Raw genomic sequence first — 18,716 nt, 5'->3', positions numbered from 1 at the left:
CCACCTATCCTTACAAGATCTCTCTCAGCCAGTGTGGCTGGCGAGGGAAGAAAGGAGGGGAGGAAAATGCAGGTGGAGAGGGCAGCCGGAGAGGAACTTTCCATTCCTGAGCCCTGCATTCTGCTGCCCTTCATTTCAGCTGTGTTTCCATGGCCTTCCCAATGGACACCCTCACCCCCTTCCTCACTTCTTTTCTGGGACAAAAGAGTTCTCCTCAGCACTGCGTGATCAACTTTAAAATTGTGTATCATGGCACCTGAGTAGCTGTCACTTCTGTATTTACTAATATAGCAGACTTAATAAAAACAGCTGCCCTGGGCACCTGGGGAACTTAGTCGGTTAAGCGCCCGACTTCAGCTCAGGTCATGATCTCAGGTTCAGTGAATGTAAGTCCCACGTTGGGCTCTCTGCTGTCAGCGTGGAGCTCACTTTAGATCCTCTTTCCCCCTGTCTCTCTCTGCCTCTCCCCCGCTTGTGCTTGCTCTCTCTCTCTCTCTCTGTCTCAAAAATAAACATTTTTTAAAAATTAAATAAATAAATAAATAATAAAAGCAGCTGCCCTGAGGGTATCTGGTAAAAATGGGGCAAGAGAAACAAAACCACTCATTATTGTGCCTTCTCAATGTCACTCCTTTATTTTCATTATGCTCTTTGATCAGCATCTGTCTGCCCTAAATTTGTACTTTGATCCTTCACCAGACCTGACGTGACACATCCTGATTGTCGCCCAGTAAGACAACTAGAGCACATGACGGTCTGGTAGCACAGGCTCGTGCTGAGCAAGCACCATTAGCATAGCTCTCCTTCCCCTGGCATTAGCACAGCACAGACACAGACACAGACAAGTAAACAGAAGGAGATTTTTACAGGGTTTATGCAGAGAAGCAAGGGGGAGCCTCTGACGAAAGCCTTATGCACAATAGAGCATAACGTCCTTTGAATGAAAAGCTCAGTTTGCAAAAGTAATCTTGATGTCTGATAACCTAACATCATGCCCATTGTTAAAGTGCTTAATTTTTCCATGGCACAAAAATCCAGGTTCTTGCAACCCATGGTCAAATCCAGATGCAGCCTTGATCCGGTAACAGCGAAAATCCCTGATGGTGCAGAGACGGCCCCTCCGAGATCTATATTAGGAGGCTGCACAAACGGGAAGCCGTAAAGCAAAACCCTCTTCTGTCATAGAAGACCGTTTTTTTCTTTTTTTCAAACAGCTAAGAGCACAGTTGACAAATGTTGACAATTTTGTTGACAAATGAAGAAACTGAGGCTGGGGGAGGTCAGGTCATCTGCTGAGAGACCCCGTGAGAGGATACAGAGTCAGAAGTAGTGCAGCGGCTCTGCCAGTGAAAATGAGGGTTGGGTTTTTTTTTTCCTTCTCTAAAGAACCTAAAAGAAAAGAAGGAAGGGAGGCTCTACTGAGTTAATATGTAGCTTAGAGGAGAAGAATGGGAAAGTTTAAAAGAAGAGGAGGGAGAAAGACAACAAAGAGCAAAGGGAAAGAAAACACACACACACACACACACACACACACACACACACACACACAGGAAAATCGATAGTGAGAGTTGGAAGCTTGACCCTAATTCGGAAATCAGGAGGAAGCCAGCAAAATGATTTAGAAAGGACAATCTAGTCCTAACAACAGGAAGTGAGTACAGTCCACTTGGCTGGAGAGTCTCAGCTGTAGTGATTTGGGCAGACCGACTGGAAACAATGCTCTCTGCCTGACCATGTCCGGGCAAGCCCGAAATCCGTGGTGACAGGAGGCTCGGCGGAGGATCTGGGGAAGAGGAATCTGAAAGCAAACCCTGGGACAGCCAGCAGGCCCCACAGGTTTCCATGGGCTGAGGACCATTAAGCAGTACCCTGTGAGGGTGGCCGTGACAGTGGCCCATTTTCCCACGCTGTGAGAGGACAGGGTCCGCACAGCGGGGTCAGAAGAGGACGGGGTTGAGGCCCCAGCCCCTAGGTCCTCCTCCGATGTGGAGGTTGGGAAGCAGGGCACACACCCAGCTTTGCTTTGTGAATATGACACCTCCCACAGTCAGCCACGACTGGTGGTGGAGACCACCCTCCCACTGAAAAAGGGTCTGTATTGCAGCCCCTACCAGGAAACGCGGAGGCCCAAACTGTTGATGACCGCATTTCCCTAAAACATGCCCATATGCCATGTTTTAAAGCTTCTGTCTTTTCTCTTTCTCTGCTAGCATTCTCCCCACTGAAAAGGGAGAAAAAAGAAAAACAAATTCTTGAAATGATTTTTCAAAATTATTGTTATTGCTGAGGAAACTATTCTTTTCAATATGAACCCCCTTAATCCGGCAGTTGTTTGTAGAGTAAAAACTAGCCTAAGCCTTGCTTGGCGGGCAAGCTCTCGATTGTGCAGGGTTGTGAAGGTGCCGTCCACAGGTCAGCCGTGTGGGCTCTGGCTTACGGACGGTTGGAAAAGAGCTGATCCCGCTCACGCTGTCGTCGCCAGCCGGTGTATTGTCTTGTTTCCCGCTTTTCTGGCAAAGCTGTCATTGGTATGTTTTGCTTTGGCCCAGTGTGTGGAATTGGTTACATATGGTCCCTGCACTTTGAGAGGCCCAGGGAGAGGAGGCATGAGAAGAGAAGAAAGAGGAGGAGCGAGACAAGGAGCAGGCACGTGACTGCCGGCATGTGCCTGCTGGTGGCCTACGTGGGTCCCCTGGCTACAGCCGCCCAGGAAGCAGGCTGTCTCGGGGGATGCTACAGGTATAGGGTCAAGTTATTCTTTTTTTTTTTTTAACGTTTATTTATTTTTGAGACAGAGAGAGAGAGACAGAGCATGAACGGGGGAGGGGCAGAGAGAGAGGGAGACACAGAATCTGAAACAGGCTCCAGGCTCTGAGCTGTCAGCACAGAGCCCGACGCGGGGCTCGAACTCACGGACCGCGAGATCGTGACCTGAGCTGAAGTCGGATGCTTAACCGACTGAGCCACCCAGGCGCCCCGGGTCAAGTTATTCTATCTGCTGTGTCTGGGACTTGGGCAGAGCGCTGGAAAAATAGGCCTGACCCAAGTGGCCAATTAAACTTTCCATTGGCAGAGATTGGATTAAGAGTTTAAAGAAATACATGAAATCTTTCCATTTGAGTAGTTTGTTTTTTAATGAAATGAAACATTTACTGACCTAAACCCCACAGAGCAATTGGAGAATGATTAATTAAACTCTGTGGTGCCATTTTGGACAGTCTCGATGCCAGAATAAAGCATTAGAAGGCGTTTGAGGGTGGGGGGGTGTGGGGGGGAAACCATCTCCGGAAGGGGCCTGTCAGGCCTTCTGACGGGGGGAAACCATCTCCGGAAGGGGCCTGTCAGGCCTTCTGACGTTCAGACCTTCTGCCTGTCTTTCCTCCCAGTTCCTACAGGTTCCTGGCAGGGGCAGAGACAAGGGGGCATTTCTGCAGGCTTGGGTCATATGGCTTCTGAGAGATTATGAAACCAAGGACCGTAGTAAAACACAGAGCAGAGGCTTTAGAGAATGCCAGTCCTCACAAGAGATTACCCTCTCTTCCTCGCCTTTCTGGCCTGGGATGTAATTGTTCTTGCTGCCACTGCTCGGGCCAGAGGCTCCCAGCCACAACTGTCGGGCCGATATGTGCTTCAGAGTCAGACTTTTTTTTTTTTTTTTTTAAAGAACATGCATACAGTGCATGGACCATTCATTATATAACATCCCAGGAGAGTCTGAAGCAGAAGTCTGTACTCAAATACATTCTTATTTCTATAGCAGTGTGTATGAATCAACAAAAATAGTAAATAGCCTCAGGTTTTATGGCCAGAATGAGGTCAGTTCAGATCAGTTTTGCTGCCAAGTGAATTACCAGCACTTCTGGTTTGCAGATCCTGTGGGATTTAGGGACAGTGGATAAGGAAATGCTGTCCCCTTCCCCTCCCTCCATTTGTCCAGAGGTCTGCAGGACGTTCTCCTGGCAGCATCATGTTTTTCCCCTTGCTTCCAGCTCCTCACCCCATCCCGAGTTTTCAAAATGAGTTTTCAGCAGTTGGAGGAGGATTTAAGCTAATTAGCCACAGAGCTGACCGAACACCCAACTGAAGAGGGCACCTGTGAAATCAGGCATGGCATGGAGGCAGGGGGCCCACATTGGTTCATTAAACCTCTCGCACTAAACGGGGCATCACTCCCAAAACATGAGCAAGGTTATGCGAGAATAATTAAATTGAAGGCCTATTTCAACACAGCAGGAATAATATATGGATTTTATCACAAGAAGTTACAGTGGCAGAGAATAAGAAAGCATCCTAAAAGGGTTGTACAGGCATGTGACTGACGGGGCCATGGCTGGTGGCCACAGGATAAACCCAGGTCCAAAAGTAACAAAACAAGAAGAATGGCAACAGACCCCAGAAGTCAGGACAAGGTTACGCCCTGGGCCCAGCTCCTCCAGAATTAAAGGAAACTGCTTCGTGTATATGCTATGGTCTTCTCATTGTATCCCTGAGATAGGGGGAAAAAATCTTGGTTTCTGCATGGCTTGAAACCATATTTTGTTTAAAACAAACAAACAAACAAACCAGGTCAGAGGTTGGAAAGGATTCCAAATTAGACTTGGGGCCAAGGGAGCAGCCAAAACATACAAGTGCTTGGCGGGCGATGGCAGAATGCGATATGGCAGGAAAAGGAAGGAGAACTAGAGGATAGTGTCTGGCAGTGATTGGAGTAGGGTCAGGGCGCTCCCCTCACCCCACGTATGGTATTTCCTGCTCTTGTCAGGAAGGCCAACGTGCAGGGAGGCTGCGTCCTCCAGAAGGGTTAGCAGTCTCCCCGACTGTCTCCTGTTTGTGCAGCCTGAGCTCGCAACATTAGGCAGTTCCCCCAGAGGGTCACAGAGGTCTCAAATGATAGATGGCCTGTCCAAGGTCATCAGTAAACACAGCCCCCGGAGGCGCCCCGTCTCCCCATGAAAGTCACCAAACCCCAGGGCACCTCAGGGTCGCTGGGCCAGATGGTACCCAGCCTTGCCGGCATGATGGCAGATCTCAGCTGGGGGTGCGGGCTGGGGGGGCAGGGGGGGCACCAGAAGCTTGCCCGGGCACAAGCAAAACGAATTTATGAAGTTCGTAAGTGGAACTTCTAGATGCTATCAGCATGGACAGTGTATGTTTCATTCCATGGATTTCTGTTTCTTTGCCTGCTTCATTCATATTTTTTTTTCAGTTTCACAGAATTGTAATTTACAAACAATAGAATTCAACCATTTTGGGAGCACAATGAGTTTTGACAAACATGAACTAGTCACACCGCTGCGTACGAGATCTAGAACAGGAGTTGGCAGGTTATGGTCTGTGGGCCAAATCCAACTCCCACCTGTTTTTTCTTTCGTGTGTCTTTAAAGGGCTATTAAGAAAAATAATCTGCGGCAGAGATCGTATGCAGCCCACTAAGCCTCAAACATTTGCTATCTGGCCTTTACAGCCGTTGATTGCTGAGCCCTGAAACCGAAGGTTCCCATCACCCCTCAGTGTGCCCTGCAGCCCCTGTGCAGACGTTCCCCTCCCCTTACCCCTGGCGACCACTGATCTGCTTTCTGTCACTGTAGCTTTGCTTTTACTAGAACTTCACAGAAACAGAATCATACAGTATGTTGCCTTTTGTGTCTGGCTCCTTTCACTCACAATGCTTTTGAGATTCATTGGTAGCAGTTGCACATTTCCTGTTTATTTCTGAATGGAGCAGTGCCCCTTGAACCACGTGCAGGCTCAAAGTAGAAGGAAGGGGAGCGGCAGGGCCCACACTCACTGCCTTGTCTTGCAGGCATGAACAACCGGGAGGTGCTGGAGCAGGTGGAGCGCGGCTACAGGATGCCCTGTCCGCAGGACTGCCCCATCTCTCTCCACGAGCTCATGATCCACTGCTGGAAAAAGGACCCGGAGGAGCGGCCCACTTTCGAGTACTTGCAGGGCTTCCTGGAAGACTACTTCACCGCCACAGAGCCCCAGTACCAGCCTGGTGAAAACCTGTGAGACCTGGGTCTGCAGAGAGAGGCCTTATCCAAGAGGCTTCCCCGCCCCCTCCCCATTAGCTTTCAGTTCCGTAGCCGGCTGCTGCCCGAGCAGCGAGAGCCGTCCTGGATCAGATTGCATGTGACTCTGAAGCTGACGAACTTCCATGGCCCTCATTAATGACACTTGTCCCCAAATCCGAACCTCCTCTGTGAAGCATACGAGACAGAACCTTGTTATTTCTCAGACTTTGGAAAATGCATTGTATTGATGTTATGTAAAAGGCCAAACCTCTGTTCAGTGTAAATAGTTACTCCAGTGCCAACAATCCTAGTGCTTTCCTTTTTTTAAAATGCAAATCCTATGTGATTTTAACTGTCTTCACCTGATTCAACTAAAAAAAAAAGTATTATTTTCCAAAAGTGGCCTCTTTGTCTAAAACAATAAAATTTTTTTTCATGTTTTAACAAAAACCAATCAGGACAGGTGTTTGTTTTTTTTTTCTTTTTTATAAATATGAATATATATATAATATATCTGTCCCTGTACATACACCACGTGGGTGCTAATGTGGAGACCATGGCCAACCCAGGCCATAAAGCCTCGGGACCCAGAGTGAGGATTTTACTGCCAAATCTGCATAAAAGCCCTGGTATTACTCTGCACACCAGTGGCATCCTTTTTGGCTTTTGCAAAGCATGATCCTTTTTTTTTTTTGAATTTAGATTGCACTTTTTTGGTTCATGATTGTACCTGTAGATGGCTATTACTTTGATTCTTTTCAAAAGCAGCTCCAGAGCTGGATTCACAAGTTCTGTTTCCAGTATTTGCTTTGACTTAACTGCAATTTGGTCTTGAAACCTAAAAGCGTGTTTAAGCAAGCCAACGGCCAATACCACCAGGGGAACTGGAAGGTGGATAACCACACATACTTCTTGTACAAAAATATGAATGCTGAAATGTTTCAAACTTTTTTTTTTTATTTAATAAACCTTGTAACCACATTTAAATGGTCTAAAACCCATAGCGTTATAGTCTTGGCAACCTGCTAAACTTTCTCATGCAACTAAAACTTGGGGGGGGGGGGGGTTGTACATTTCCCATTGTAAAATAAGTGTTTTAAACATCCTGTACTGCTAATGAAATGACTTTCTATATGTCCGAGAAGTCTCCAGTGGAATAACTATGCACTACTTTACATTTCATGGGGATGCACCAAAAAAAAAAAAAAAGAAAGAAAGAAAAAGGAAAAAAAGGAAAAAAAAAAAAAAGTACTACATTTTTAGTTGCTGTTTGTACCAACCTTGAATTACATGTTTAACAACAAATCAAAAAACCTATTTCTATTAAGTTTTTAATACTGGGTAGCAACTCTGAAATCTTAATTCTTTTTTTGTTATGATTTATTTGTGAGTTTACATTTTTAAATTGTTTAACTTTCTTAATTTAGTAATTAAAAAGAGAGCATTTTACATTTGAATTTTTTTTTTGTTCATTTGTTTAAATCATGGAAGGTACTAGAACAGTGACACTGCCCCACTGCCAGGTGGCAAGGAGCTACCTGGTGAATTTAACCATTGTGCAGTGATTTCCAAATGACAGAAACATTCAGAAAGAACACCGAGAGTGGGGACTTCTCCCCCTGCCCTGCCCCGCCCCCCAGAAGGGTTAGGCTGTTGTCTAGCTAGTTCAGAGGATCATTAGAGCAAGATTAAGCATACTTTAATGTTTTCATCTACCAGACACTTTTGCTAACTGGAATTTTCTGTATCCCGCTTGTAGGAGACAATTTCAAGAAGAAGCACTGTTCCCCTAGAGTCAGTATATGTCTTTCCCAGTGGCCCTCTACATCTGCAAGCATGTCGCTAAGCAGGGAAGCAACCTGGTGTGGTAGGAGGGGCAGTGGGTAGACTGCACCTACTATCCAGGCCTGGCTCTGCGCTCATTCAACTGTGGGACCTCAAACAGCCATCTGGCACTCTGTTTAGGGTCCTGAATGCAGAAATGAAGGGGTCGGATGAGATTTGCAGCTGGTTCCTACAGATCTAAGACCCTGTGATTCGAAGATCACTGCTATCGTGGGATTATACAAGGAGAGTTTTTTTGCTGAAATAATCTTTATATTTAGAAAGGGTTTCCAACGTTTAAAAAAAAAAGGATAAAACAAAGGGATTTTCTGGCTAATCAATCAAGTCTTTATGGTATTGTTTTTGGTATTGATGCAGTTGCTAAATTGATAACATTTCAAAGATCTCTACAATTACCATCACATTACTGGGCAATTTATTAACACGTTCGAGATATTTTTAAAGACAACTTTGTTTTTAATCCTCACGTCCCACTAGGTTGGATAATTGGCAAATATTCTCTGGAGGATTGTTGTGTGTTTTTGATTCAGTCATTCAAAACAAAAAAAAAAACGAAAAAGTTATATACCCTGCTTTGAAAAGAGATTCTTCTAGAAAACAAACTTAGTTTCTTCAAACCAAAGTATAGCCTTTAATTCATCAGTTGAGTTTGTTGTGGATTCTCGCCTATGAAGCAAAGCTCGAGAATTGGGTCGACCCCAGGGCACTCTGACACAGCGTGGCACGCTGAAACATCTTGTATAGGGTTGCAGTGGAGAAGTAAAAATGTAGCTTTGAATACAGAGAAATCAGAGATGTTTTCAGGTTCCTTCTTCCTAACAGTAATGTGCTACCCGGAGATGTTCCTGAGGTAGACCAGTCCAGGCAAATGAAACTACCTCGATTCCCAACACATGCCAAGAAGCCTCTGTCCCTCACAAGTTGTAGACGTTTGGAGTGAGGAAACTAAATCCACTGACCAGGAAGCGCTCTTTTTCAGAACTAAAAATACAGACCTACCTCAGAGAGAGAGGGTGCAGGTTGGCCCCAGACCCTCTCACTAAAGCAAGCCGAATGTTTTGGCTTCCCAGCGCATATAAAAGTTGTGTTTACACCATACAAGTCTATGAAATGGGCGATGGCATTGTAAAACAATTCATTTAAAAATACTTCATTACTGAAAAAATGCTAATCATCATATGAGCTTTCAGTGAGCTGTGATAACTGATCACAGATCATCATAACGAATAGAACGATAATGAAAAAGTTTGAAATCCAGCGAGAATTACCAAAATGACAAGAGACACGTGAAGTGTGTCTGAAGCAAATGCTGTTGGAAGAATGGCACCAACAGACTGGGTCGATGCAGGGTGGCTGCAGACCTCCAGTCTGTAAAAAAACACGGTTTCAGCGAAGTGCAATGAAACGAGGTAGGCCTGGGTCCCAAAAGGTACCTTAGCAGCAAGTGCCAGTGAAGTGTTTTGTCTTTAGTAACCTGGTAGTGAAGAAGCGCCCGCTCTGCTCCTTGGGAGAGCTGGCTTCTGGCATTGCTGGACTGCAGAGGGGGACTTCCTAATGAACTATTTCTTTTTACTGTCTTAAAAATCAAATAATAGAGCCACTGGAGAAGGCAACTTGACAAAGCTCAGACACCGTAAATGTGACAAAATGAGTTCCGTTCAGCCACGCTCACCGCAGCTCATGCTCTCTGCGATGCTTTGTTCACGGTGCACTGATGGGCTGGGAGGGCCAGCGAGCCAGGAGTGGGACAACCTGCGTGTTAGGGTGTCAGGGTGTAGACCCAAGCTAATGATGCATTTGGCTCTGACTTGGTCGTGGCAAAGAAAGGTGTATGGGGAGCCAGGCAGTTCCCCAAGAAAAGTGAAGGGTATTCATAAACCCTCAAATACAGCCACACTACTGAAGATTTTCTGACAAGTGCCAGAGGGTGTTTGCCTTGAGAAAGACAGGAATCCTCCTGTGGCTAAATCTTGGCACCAGAGGATTTTTCTAGTAGCATTGGAGCTGCAAAATTTTATCTGAAATTTCCTATGGGACCTTAAGAATGTATACTGCACTAATTGGAACGGTTCTTCCAGGAGTCTTGAAAGAAGGTAAGGTTTTCAGCGGGATACAGAGAAGAGCTACAGAGACCTCCTGCATTTAGGATGTCATCTGTTCTTGCATCAGCGCACAGGGCAAGAGAGCCTCACTTGACGGAATGGGCATTTCCTAACAAGTTATATTTGGATAAAACGGTGTTCGGTCGATTTGTTCCCAAAATGTATTTTAATAGGTTTAGATGGCTTTTGTTGCCTTTCTTACCGCTATATCCTATACTGTCGGGATTCGGTTATGCTGTCCAGAATATATGCTGGAAGGAAGAAAGGGAGGGAGAGGGGGAAAGAAGGAAGCAGAGAAAAAAAATAATCTGGGGGTAGGGGAAAGGAAGCTCAAAAATGTTTTATTCTAAAAATGATATTGTGGGGTACAGATTTAACAAGAAAGTGCCAATAATGTATGTTTATTTAATTCTCAAAAATAAATTACAACTGCAAGAGAAGAAAATAGTGAAAAATGTGTATCTATCTTTAATATCTTTGAAATATCAAATAGACCTTCATAATTTATATATACCTATATTTTCAGAAATGTTTCATAATAAACTCCTAAATCATGCCTCATTCTTTTTGAACATGCAAAATATTCAGAATCCCATGGGGGGCAGGGGGGAATATGCCTTTATTTTTAAGATTCTGAGGACTGAGAATAAAAAAGTTTTCCCAGCTTGGATGGGACTATTCTAAGGGGAATGTGATCAGGGAGAAACAACTGCTCCCCCAGCAGACAGAACTCTGTGCTCCTTTCCAGAATCCTTACTACTCTTCTAATGATGTGCTTCATAATATGACTCTCCTTTTCATGCATCTTCCCTGCCAGACTGTGAACTCCTTGGGAACGGTAACGCCTAGCTGGTCCACCATCATTCTCCCTGCACAGAGAGCATTGATGAGCTGATGGTAGATGTTGGATAGATGGATGGTGGCTAAGTGGGTGATGTCGTCTAGTGGGGCAAATGGCTGACCTACAAATGACACACTGATCTAGGACCGTGCTGAGCACACCAGGATTTGCCGTGAGCCGCCGAAGGTGCTAGCCCTGCCCCCTTGCAAATGTGTGGTCACCAGTCTTCAATATAGGACTTAAAGACCCAGCGTATAGCCTAAAGTGAACCCCATTAGTGCTTCCCAAACTTCTCCCCAGAACTCGCCCCAACACTAATGGGAAGAAAGTTGTATGCCCTGGGACTGGGGCCTTCAGGGGCTCATTTTAACTTTGTACTTTTATGAAAATTTGACATTCTCCCTAAGATATCCATTTTTTACCTTCACATGCAATTATTTTCCCAGACCTTCAGGTTGTGCATTGTTAACCAGACTCGGGCTTATAGGATTCCTGGTATACCTGTGCATGACCCAGGGAGCACCTGGGCCCTGCTTGAGACCTGCAGCAGGAAGATATTGTCCATAAAATGTTACTATTAACATAAAAACTATGTATTTGGGAGAGGTAACATTAACCCCCACTAACATGTATTCTCTTATCTGATTCCCTTTTCTCTCCCAGTAAATAACAGCCCCCTAATTGAGAACGGGACAGAAGACAAGAGGGTTTGATAGTGGCAAGAGGAAAACCATCCAGAGCCACCGTGAAGTAAAAGTCTGGTCAAGTCAGCCTGCTGGTCCAAGACGGCAGCAAATGGGAGTAAACAGGATGGAGACATTGGACAAGGGGGAAGAAACCAGAACTGGGATGAGAAGAGTCCTTTGCCAAGGCTGTTCAAGGTAGTGGGATAATGGCAGATATGACTATGGATATATACAAGGACTTAACATTCATTCCTTCTCCAAACATTTGTTGAATGCTTCTTATGGGCTAGACCCTGTGCTTAGCACTAGAAAGAGACAATTAGTATTCCCAGTCCAGTGAGGACGGAGAGCCATAAAAGATACGTACAATTAGCTCTCTACAGGGTGACTCTGTGGCTCAGGTGGTAAAGCGTGTGACTCTTGATCTCAGGGTTGTGAGTTGGAGCCCTACGTTGGGAGTAGAGCTTATTTTTTAAAAAATACAAATAATAAATTTTATTAAAATAATAAAAGAGTAAAAAAATAATAAGGTCTCTGCTAGATGGTAGCAGAAGAGTGCTGTCCAGCCCAGAATGGTGCAGGGAAGGCTTCCTGGAAGAGGTGATGTCTGAACTCAGTCTTAAAGGACAAGTAGAAATAGATTATGCATTGTTTAATGGTAGACCCCATGTTTTTTGCCTTTAGATGTGTTTCCTTTTGATTCCCAGACCCCGTTAGGGGCTAGCTTGTGCTTTAGATATAGTAGGTGCTCAGCAAATGCATTTAAATGAAAAAGAACCAAACCAGAGAAAATCTAAATCTCTCTCTCTCTCTCTCTCACACACACACACACTAAAAACTATATAGGTACATCAGTTATTCTGATTACTAAGCTGCTAACTGAAGATAATACCATAAAAGGACAAAGAGAAAGGCTTTAGGCAGATTGCTGGCTCCAGTGTCCCAGCTGGCGTGGTACAGTAGTTTGAAATATATTTACAGAGTATGAGAATAAAAGAATTGCAGGACAGGTTTGTAATAACTCCTTCCCACCTCTCTTAATAGCAATGAGTAGGGGTTTTTCGCCCATTTATGAACCCATTGTCATTCTTTCCTCTCCTTCCATTTATTAGGCTATTTTGCTTGAATCATCATGCAGTATGTAAACTCATGGAAGAAGACCTATATGAGCAGTTGCGAGATGTCTTCTTTTTTTTTTTTTCAACGTTTTTTATTTTTATTTTTGGGACAGAGAGAGACAGAGCATGAACGGGGGAGGGGCAGAGAGAGAGGGAGACACAGAATCGGAAACAGGCTCCAGGCTCTGAGCCATCAGCCCAGAGCCTGACGCGGGGCTTGAACTCACGGACCGCGAGATCGTGACCTGGCTGAAGTCGGACGCTTAACCGACTGCGCCACCCAGGCGCCCCGCGAGATGTCTTCTGCTTGTGTTGTTTCAGAATTGTTTTTTCCTTTGGTTAATTATCAAGGGCTTGCAATGTAATAATCAATGAGTAGCTAATTAGAAGCAGGAGAGAGTGAAATGGGTATTAGATAGTGTTTTTTAATGAAAACTGTGCATGTAATACTGTGGGGAAATATTACCAAATAGCAAGAGATTTCATCTTCTTTTTTTTTTTTTCTTTTTCTTTCTCTTTTTTTTTTTTTTTTTCTTTTTGGTGTGCATTTACAAAAGGATTCACTTAAAGCCACTCATAAACTAAACCCAGGTATGTGAATCCTTTCATTTTTCAGACTCCTCCTGAGGAATGAGCCCTGGAAGACACAGGGGAAGCGGAGCCTCCCGAGATCGCTCAGGAACCCAAACCACCCGTAATGGAGCCGGAAGGTCTGTCAATTCCCAGGGAACAGTGAGGAAATGGTAAGCAAATGGCAGCAGTTGCCTCGAGAATTAGGGAATGAATAACAATGCTTTCTGGTAAATTAACCATATTACAGTGTGCACAGTAAAGTGATGGAAAAACCCTGTTAAAAAAAAATTGAATGATAATTTGCCCACATCATTTATGTAAAATGCATAATTCTCCTACTTCAGTGGACTTTAGTTTGATTTAAAACACGAACAGCTCCAGCCCTGTTCACCAGTGCGTAATTTCGGAGGTAATTGGGAAGGGAGAGGAGTCAGACTGTAATCAGCGTGATCCTGTGTGAGCCACTTCACCTCCCTCCTTTCACCTGCAAATTCCAGAAAATATTTGTTTGTACGTTCCTGAAGGTCTTGAAGCGAAAGCGCGGGGCGTCCTTCGTTGTCATAGCTATCACTAAACCGCGGCCTCACCATGTTTCAGAGGGGAAAGCGGTCCTTCGCTCTCGTCAGTGTTTTTCTGCTCTAATTCAAATAAGTACTTGGTCTTTAATAGCAGAGAAAATGGAAATGTAGCAAAGCTATACTTAAAACAGCAAGCCAAGAACAAAAGCAACATGCACGCAGCCAAAGGAGACCCTGGAAGATAAACAGATAAAACAAAAAGCTGTGCTTGGCTGGGATTCTGCTTTGGAGTCAGACGCAAAATGGAGAACATTGTTCCAACTATAAAGATTTTGCAATCTACAGTATTTGAAATAGAAAGTCATCGTGTAATTCCCCCTAGCCATTCAGAAGCTGTGCTGTTGCTATGAATGATGATAGCTAGTCAGCGACTGATGGAGGTTTTCAGAACCAGAGTGGTGACAGTTGGGGTGCAGGCCCTGCGCTCCAGCAGGTGCACTCTCGTGGCCATCACCATGCCTCTTCCCTCCTCCCCTCTGCCTCCCATCCTCCCATCCCCGCTCCCCACCCCCACAAGAACCACAGAATTTTTTTTAAGTTTATTTATTTATGTTAAGAGACAGAGAGAGCGTGTGGGAGAGGCAGAGAGAGAGAGGGAGAGAGAGAAGCCCAAGCAGACTCCACACTGTCAGCACAGAGCCCAATGTAGGGCTCAAACTCATGAACCATGAGATCTCATGACCTGAGCCGACATCAAGAGTTGGATGCCTAACCGACTGATCCACTCAGGCGCCCAGAACCATAGAATTTTTATTTAGACATTTACACATGCTCTTTATCCCCCATCTCTCTGCAAAGGGCCATCATTTCTTTATTAGAGTCAGCCCTGAGATTTCCACCTTTCCAGGCAAGTCTGTGGCTTATTCTGTCTGCTTTGCCTTCTTGGCCTACCTTGCCTCCTTGATAACCCTGATGGCGCCACAGGGCTGCACCTTGAACCCCACAAATATCAACACCTCTTAGTTCTTAGGTGCCCACTGTGGTTAGCCAAAGGGACCTTCTTCCCCAATACTACTCCCCACTCCTCCCTTCTCTCCCACCAACACCTGCCACTGGCCCAAGATTTATTAGACACTGGTTTGTCCTATGCCTCCTGCCACTAGCTATAAATTACCTTTGTGCAAATTAGAAAAAGCCACCCTACCTCAAGACATTTTGCTGCCCTCTGCCAGAAAACTACTGTAGTAAATATGCCAAGAGATCATGTAAAGGGTGCCCCCTCCCAAAGTTGTGCAGTACACAACTGGCTTAACTATATGTGACAACCCTGGAGTTGAAATCACCTGAGCTCTCCTGGAAGCCTGTCTAAAAATCAGAGCCCCAGTAGGTCGATCTTGCCTTTTTATGACAGGTTGCAACTTCAAAATCTAAGTGTTTCCGTCACGATCACAGATTGCTCAAGGGGCAGTTTCTGAAAGAGACAGAGAGCCCCCAGGCAGCAGTACTGATGGGTAGATAAAGCCCAAAGCACACTGGGAGGGTTTTTAGGAAACCTCAGCTAGCTATAGAAAGCTGCTAAGTCTGAATGTTCAGGATGCTGGGGACAGGTGGACTTGGCTTATATTTAGGTCAACCATCACCACCCCCCGACCCCCCAGTGGCAGACGGGGCTGGAGGACTTGCTTTCACTGAAAAGTGGCCATACGTGGCTGGTAAGTTGATGTGGCTGCTGCCCAGGGGCTCAGCTGGGGCTCTTGGTAAAGGTTGTTTCCTCTTCACTTGGGCTCCCAGGTGCTTTTGTGGGCTTGCTCACATGGTGGAGCCCCTGTTTTAAGCCACCAGTTGAACAACCCCAGCTCACTCTGCATCGAGCAGAGACAAGCTGCCCCCACCAAGCCCTGCTCAATTTCAAATTTCTGAGCAAAACAAATGACTGTGGTTTTCAGCCGCCAAGGTTTGGGATGGTCTGTTTTGCAGCAGTGGATCACTGGAAAATACAGGTCGTGCCAAACATCGCATGGATCCATCCCCACATCTCCCTAGGATACCTCCGGGTGCTGCACGGTCCAGGAAACCAAAAACTACCTTTTCCAGACCCCCTTACCATTAGCATCACGAGTGTTAACTAAGCTATACCAGTCAGACATATTTGCACAAAGTGTGGAAGGCAGGAATGAGGCAGAAGCCAATCTCCTGCAGCTTTTGGCTGTTTCCTGCTGGAAAGCAAGGTCTTGGAGCCACTGATGTCCGATCCCCAGCTCCAAGAGTATCAAGAATCAACTGAAGAGGTGTCCATGGCTGGGCACCACATCCCAACACGCAGGCAGAGGGGGTGGTGACGGTTGTGGCACTTCCTGCCCACCACTTTCTGACCATTATACTGCAGCTATCATGTCCTTAAGGTCATAGCTCCAGTGGCAGCTTTTCAAGTCCTGCCATTTCTGATTGTAGCACAGTGGCCACTCTCCTGGCAGATCAGTTCTGGCACATTCTGGGGGCCATCCCTGGAGGTCCCACATAGAGCCTTCCCCCCCAGCCCTTCTAACAAGTTTGTAATTCTCCACGCTAAATCCCTTTTTGCTTAGAAACCTTAGTATGATTTGTGTTTCTTACACTGAACCCGTTTCTCCAACTCACGGCCAGGGGATCTCCAAATTCCCGTCCCTTCTCAGCCAGTCTTTGGTTCTTGCTTGCTTGCTTTCTCTCGCTGAACCATTCCTTCGGCAATCATCTATGGAATATCTACTACATGTCAGGCACTGGGCTAGACCCTGGGGCAAAAATATATGAACTAAACAGACATGGCCCCACATTCATGGAAGGAACCAAAATAAAGACCAGGAGACAGTAAATTACAACCCTAGGGCCAAGTCGGCCCCCTTTTTGTTTTTGTCTAAATATCGTCTTGGAACACAGCCTTGCCCATTCACTTATGCCTTGTCTGTGGCTGTGTTTTCCCTGCAAGGGCAAGGTTGAGCAGTTGTGACAGAGACGGTACAACCCCCAGAGCTGAAAATATTTATGCCTGGCCTTTTCCAGAAAACGTTCGCCAGCTGCTACATTCGACATAAAACTCCGGGCCATACTCCTGTGCTCAGCCGATCACTCTGTCCATCAGTTGTGGATACGCCAAGCACCACACTCTGTGCTGGGTTGTGAAATGTAAGTGAGACGATTCTTATGGGGTGCTCACACCTATGGGGGCATAGTGCCATTATCTCTCTTTTACAGAGAAGGAACAGATTTTAGGGAGATTTGGCTTTGGGTGACTCGGGAGATGGCGATACCATTCACAGACATAACAGACCCAGGAGGAAAGATGGAAAATACGCAGGAGACAATGGATCCAGGGCAGACTCATGGGACGTAAGGCACCTGCAGGCATCCACCAGAGGCTGTCCCGGCCGACTGCCTGCCCTGGTATGATGGCGAAGTGTGGATTTCAAGTCTGCTCCGATTTTCCGTTCAAATCATAATTCTACCACTTACTAGCTGCGTGACTCTGGGCAAGTTACTTCACATCTCCAAGACTTTCAGCCGCATTTTCCTCATGAGTAAAAATGGGCTCTTGTGAAAGCTAGAAATACAGTAATGTGCATATGTCTCCGAACGGAGGGCTTGGTACATGGTAGATGAGGGATCTGTGTGGAGACAACTTCCCTTTCATCCGCAGTCTATCCTTCACATGGTGGAGAATAATGTAAGATCACAGCTTTTATTGTGTTGTGCTCTCAAAAAATGTGATGGTTCCTACTGACTCTCACTAGTGGAAGAAGACACATTTGCAAGCCCTGCCCAGCCCACACCCTTCTTTAAATAACCCCAGACTACTCCCTATATTGAAGGTCACCTGTTTACCATGTGACCCTCCCCTCCTCCAGCAAGAATGACTTGATGATGCCAGAGGCAGATGCCTGACCAGAAGAAACCCATCCACTGACTGGCCACTTGCCAATGGAACAGTTGCCTTCGAGTTGGCTGTGGTGACGGACAGTTGACCTACAGGTTAGGTTGGCCCTCTCGGGGAGCAGAGGCCACAGTCTGCAGAGGGAACCAGTGGCTGAAGCTCCTGGGCCACTAGAGAGAGAATGACTAGGAGTAGCTTCTTTCCTTGCTCCCGTACCTGGAGGCTCCCTTCCTGAGCGCCATCTCTGTGAGGTCCCTCAAACTTGTGCCGTGTGCCATCTTGTCTCTTGAGCTCATTCAAGGGAGTCTGGGCCCCTGCAGTCCAGCTCCACTGTTTTGCCAGCCCCATCTCTCCCTTTGCCCCTGTACAACCCCTGCCTTTAACTCCCGGCTACCCTGAATGGCCGATGATTCCCAAGCATGCTCTGCACTTCTCCAGTCTTTTCCCCTGGGCTGGAATGTTCTTTTGCCTTCTTCCCTCATCTTAGCAGCCTCTCCATCCTTTGAGGCCCAACACAAACACCCCCCTCCTGAAGCCTTCTCTGGTGCCCCCATCACACACGACAGCTCTGTCCTAGAAACTCCCTGCACTTGACCTCTAGTGTCTCTATGGCATTCAAGCACACTTCTCCCCGAGTTTCCCTCCTTGCCTCTGTGCTCAAGGAGGGTAGAAACTTGGCACATGTTAGGCACTAGGATGGGACACTGAATTTAATCCAAGGGTTGGAATCCTAAAACGAATCTGAGTTTTTTCAATCAAGAGTACCATGCCAGTGTAAGACATTGTTCCTTAAAATGGAAATGCACTTAGGGAATGCTTCAGATGAAAGGGATGAAGATCAAAGGGCACATTCTTGGCCAGGAGTTCTGAGTCTTAGAGACCCAAATAAATTGTAGACATTTTATTTCCTGAATTGATTGGAACCATAACACTGGATTGGGTGCCGTAATATAAAACTTTCTGAAACTTTTAGCTTGGCAGAAAGTCTGTCGCCTCTTTTCTGTAAGTGTTGGGACTGCTTGTGTCTAAAACTCGAGCGCCCACGCCAACCGTTGCAACTGGCTAGTAAATCTGGAAGCCTGACGGAGAGGAAGCTTCCCCTGCTGACTGGG

The 18,716-nt window shown here is 46.0% G+C and overlaps 1 protein-coding gene across 5 annotated transcripts in view; it reads left to right on the top strand.

The window, feature by feature from the left end:
- FYN (FYN proto-oncogene, Src family tyrosine kinase) overlaps positions 1-6,363 on the top strand; it is a 214,636-nt gene extending 208,273 nt beyond the window's left edge. For all 5 annotated transcript variants that reach the window (XM_030316179.1, XM_030316182.1, XM_030316181.1 and 2 more), the window contains one exon: positions 5,804-6,363. In XM_030316179.1, coding sequence (XP_030172039.1) covers positions 5,804-6,012 — 209 coding nt within the window. In that variant the 3' untranslated portion in view covers positions 6,013-6,363. The remainder of the gene's footprint in view (positions 1-5,803) is intronic.
- The last annotated feature ends 12,353 nt before the right edge of the window (positions 6,364-18,716 follow it).

Source organism: Lynx canadensis, chromosome B2 (assembly GCF_007474595.2).
Source record: "Lynx canadensis isolate LIC74 chromosome B2, mLynCan4.pri.v2, whole genome shotgun sequence".
In the NCBI taxonomy this organism is placed as follows: domain Eukaryota; kingdom Metazoa; phylum Chordata; class Mammalia; order Carnivora; family Felidae; genus Lynx; species Lynx canadensis.
The sequence above is the reverse complement of the archived record's forward strand: the minus strand, read 5'-3'. Positions and strand labels throughout refer to the sequence as shown.